The following is a 3816-nucleotide window of genomic DNA, read 5'->3' as shown; positions in this document are numbered from 1 at the left end:
TGATATCTTCCTGAAAACTCATTCTTCCAACTCCTTGAGAAAATCTAGATTGTCAACAAATACCTACAATTGAAATAAGTGTAACAGTGAGCATAAACTGCAGGTTTACTTGTGAAATAAAGAGCAATAGCACAACGAAAAACACATTTCTAGTATACACGTTTTTTGAGAGATCTGTCCTACTTTGGTTTGGGCATCAATGCAAAAAAAGAAACTTTGTTTAATGTAGTTCTTAAACTGTTGGCTAATGGTCAGCAATAGTAGCTGTGGCATACAGAAAAAGACCAGGAACAGACAATCTTTCAAAATAAATACAACTCCCACACACATGAAGGGGAGAAAATGAGAGAATGGTGAAACCAAATCAAGATAAACGCATACTGATTTCCAGCCATCTGGATCTGTGCAGGCAGTTATCTTGGTACTAATGCCAGGTAATGGACCAGGTTCACGAGTTATTTGTCCCCCGTTTTGTCTAACAACTTCTGCGGTCTTGTAGACATCATCAGTACCAATAGCAATCTGGAAGGACACAAATATCAACCATCAGAAGTGTAACACAAGAGGCATGAGCAAACAATGGAAGATCACTTGTAATATGATGACCATTGTATAGAATATACCTGTGCATAAGCATTTCCTTTATCATATTCCTTGACACCATAATTGTATGTCAACTCCAGTACAGCATGTTTGTCTTCAGGGCCATATCCCATCATAGCAATGGTATACTAAAGAATGAGTACAATTAGAATTTTAAAGATTCTATTAAGTTCACATGGAAGGGATGATGAATATGCACATTTCGATGCAAAATTATTAAGAGGAGAAATATCAAAAGAAGGTGCTTGCACAAATAGATGTGGTAACTGGAACCAATGAGAAGTGGCAGTGTTACAACCCTAAGGGTTCAAATATATGATTTGTAAATTTTACATTGCTTTCTGACATTTGCATGAATTTTCATGTGTATGGGAAAAGGCCATGGGGTCACTGACCACACAGCTTGAACGTGGCACTACACTGAATGAAAATGTCACGGTCAAAACAAGCAGCACACATTATCGTAAGTCCGTAATCATTGTCTATACAATTGTAGGTATTCTGAAGTTTGAACCTTGGTCATAGAAGGACAAGTTTCATGTGAAAACAACCTAGCAGTTATAGCATAATGTCGAAGTTTACATGCTGAATCATTGTGGTTGCTGCCTGTTATAGCATAATGTCGAAGTTTACATGCTGAATCATTGTGGTTGCAGCCTGTTGGACTTGGCATAGTAAATCATTTTGAAGTTATCAAGAAAAATATTTAACCAAGAAGGAAGGAAATCTGAGATTCTCCCTAATGACTGGTATCAGGGAACACAGAAGGAAGTCAACACGGAGTTATGCCTTCCGTAGCTTCTAATGCGTGCCTAGGCGAGCATGGAGTTATGCCTTTCATAACCTTTACTACAGCCATAAAAGGCTTGTCTACACCAGAAGAAAAAGGCCTACAATAAACTTGCCTATAACCTACAACAAACTTGCCACAGGTGAAACCTTTTACCATCTCAAAGTTAAATCAATAACGCTGAACCAAGAAGAATTGCTCGAATAAACTTTTGAAGTATTCTAAATTATATGACCAAAGTAAAAGACACTGTATGTCCGCAAGCATCATATGAAAACCTTGTATTGAGGATTGTCTTTCCTGCGAAGAAGTTCCATACCAAATGCCTAAATAATGTCACAAATTAGTAACTCACCGCAACAAACAGAACAGAAATCAGAAACTTCTATAGAAATCCCAGTCCAAGCCAAAAAGGTTACCTTCTCATAAAAACTTATAGCACGATCAAGATCTCCCACTCGAAGCATTACTTGGCACAAAGGCTCAGGTGTGGGACCTCTTTCTATAAGCTCGAACTTGTAACCATCAGGATCTTCAATGAAGGCAATGACTGACTTTCCACCTTTTACCGGACCTGGTTCCCTTGTTACTGTTCCTCCCTTGGCTTTAATAAGTTCCACTGTTTTTTCGACCTGCAATATTCTAGCAATGAAATTTAATATTCCGGCCAGCTCTTATGGATGTATGCATATGGAAAATTAAATCATCCAACATATTGCTAATGGATAAGATGTTGAAATTTGAACACATAATAATCCAGAGAAAGTACATATAGTTTCCCAGTAACAGTTAAAACAATGACTAGCCTGATACAGGAAACATTTGAGTATCATGGCTGAAGATAATGATAAGAAGTAATACTCCCTCCGTCCAAAAGAAAGTGTCACTGATTTAGTATAACTTTAGTGCAAAGTTGTACTGAGTCAGCGACACTTATTTCGGGATGGAGGGAGTAAATCCCTAATACAAACAAATCAAAAGTTGATGGTAAAAGAAGAAAAAAATCATTTCTGCTTAGCTATCATTTATTAGTTCTTACTGAAGACTCTTAACGTAATTTCCACGGAAGAAACCAAAGGTATTCACAATCATCCTAGCTTGAGTCAAGATAAATCCTGCCTAAACATGCATCCCAGATGTTCGGAGGTTATACCGCACAACTTCAAGCCCCATTCACCTCCCCAAACTAAAGGTTCCTTGGGGCTCATGAGCACTCCAGTCCAATCTATGTTAGTAATGGACATGAAAATATGGGGAAACGAAACACATCTCATGAAATAACAGCCCCAATTTTTGTTTAGAAAATGTCTGGATGGTTAAGTCTGTAGTTAAGCGTTAACACCTCAGAAAAGAATGGTGCATGGCTAGATATTCCTTAGGCTCATGTGACATAACTGTCGATGAAAAGGAAACACAAATACAACTAGGATTTGGTGCTGGAACTTGTGGGTGTTTTGAACCTGAGCTCATTCATGTAGAAGAAAGCTATAGACGAGCTACTTAGACTTGACACACGATTAGTGCTGCTTAACTACAGAAAGCAGAAGTAAAAAATTTAGACCGACTGACATAGTACTGAACCTCAACAACTGAAAAAAAAAGCTATGGAGATCGAATCTTACATCCTCAACAGCAATTCCAAAATGACCAAAACCAGACCCAATATCGTAACTTTCGACACCATAGTCTGCCAGTAAATGAATTCGCGAGTTAATTCAATAGAAAAAAGTAGAGTCTCTGGAAGACAAAGAGATGACATGGGTGTTTTAACATTTGAAGCTTACTGTAAGTGAGCTCCGCAACAAAATGCGAGTCCTCTGGTCCGTACCCAAGAAAGGCGTTGGTGTACCTCTCCTCCGGGATGTCCCTTCTCCGCAGCAGCTTCATCCCTAAGCACTCCGTATAAAACCTAGAGGACAGCAACCCCATCCGAAATTGACAGAAACCGCAGAGGTCAAGGCAAATTCATCGCGAACGATGGACGGGGTCGGCTTACTTACTTGATAGTCTTGTCAAGATCGCCGACGCGGTAGACGACGTGGAGCAGGCGCCTCCTGTCCTTCTTGACCCACTCCACGGCCTCCTCAGGGCTAATCACCGCGGCCGCTCGAGCTGCGGGCACGCCCGCCTCCGCGCCGGCGCTCACTCCCCTCGTTGACAGTCTCGCGGGCACCCTCAACCCTACTCTTCCGCCGAAGAGCGCCTGACGCCGCGCGACTGGGACGGTAAAAAAAATGAAACCACGAGACACCACGTTATGACAAGGCCATCTTCACATGACCGATGACCAGAGAAGAAAACGAGACGTGCGGGGAGAAGAGCCGTGTACCGGAGACGGCGGGGATGCGGAAGCGGGAGGGGGAGACGGCGGCGACGGCGGCGACGGCGGTGATTGGGAGGGGGGAGAGGAGGTGAGCCATCGA

General features: G+C 41.7%; 1 protein-coding gene across 1 annotated transcript; it reads right to left on the bottom strand.

Annotated features, from left to right (window-relative positions):
• On the bottom strand, positions 1 to 3813 carry LOC119330683 (probable lactoylglutathione lyase, chloroplastic). The gene is made up of 9 exons (XM_037603802.1): positions 3723 to 3813; positions 3394 to 3610; positions 3178 to 3302; positions 3016 to 3080; positions 1813 to 2025; positions 1672 to 1719; positions 624 to 731; positions 382 to 522; positions 1 to 63 (listed from the first exon to the last, which is right to left on the bottom strand). Exons 1-9 carry the CDS (start codon positions 3811 to 3813, stop codon positions 19 to 21), a joined length of 1053 nt encoding a protein of 350 aa, XP_037459699.1. The 3' UTR covers positions 1 to 18.
• Positions 3814 to 3816: the final 3 nt, after the last annotated feature.

The sequence above is a fragment of the Triticum dicoccoides genome, chromosome 1B (assembly GCF_002162155.2).
Source record: "Triticum dicoccoides isolate Atlit2015 ecotype Zavitan chromosome 1B, WEW_v2.0, whole genome shotgun sequence".
In the NCBI taxonomy this organism is placed as follows: domain Eukaryota; kingdom Viridiplantae; phylum Streptophyta; class Magnoliopsida; order Poales; family Poaceae; genus Triticum; species Triticum dicoccoides.
This window is presented reverse-complemented; position numbering and strand designations above follow the sequence as displayed.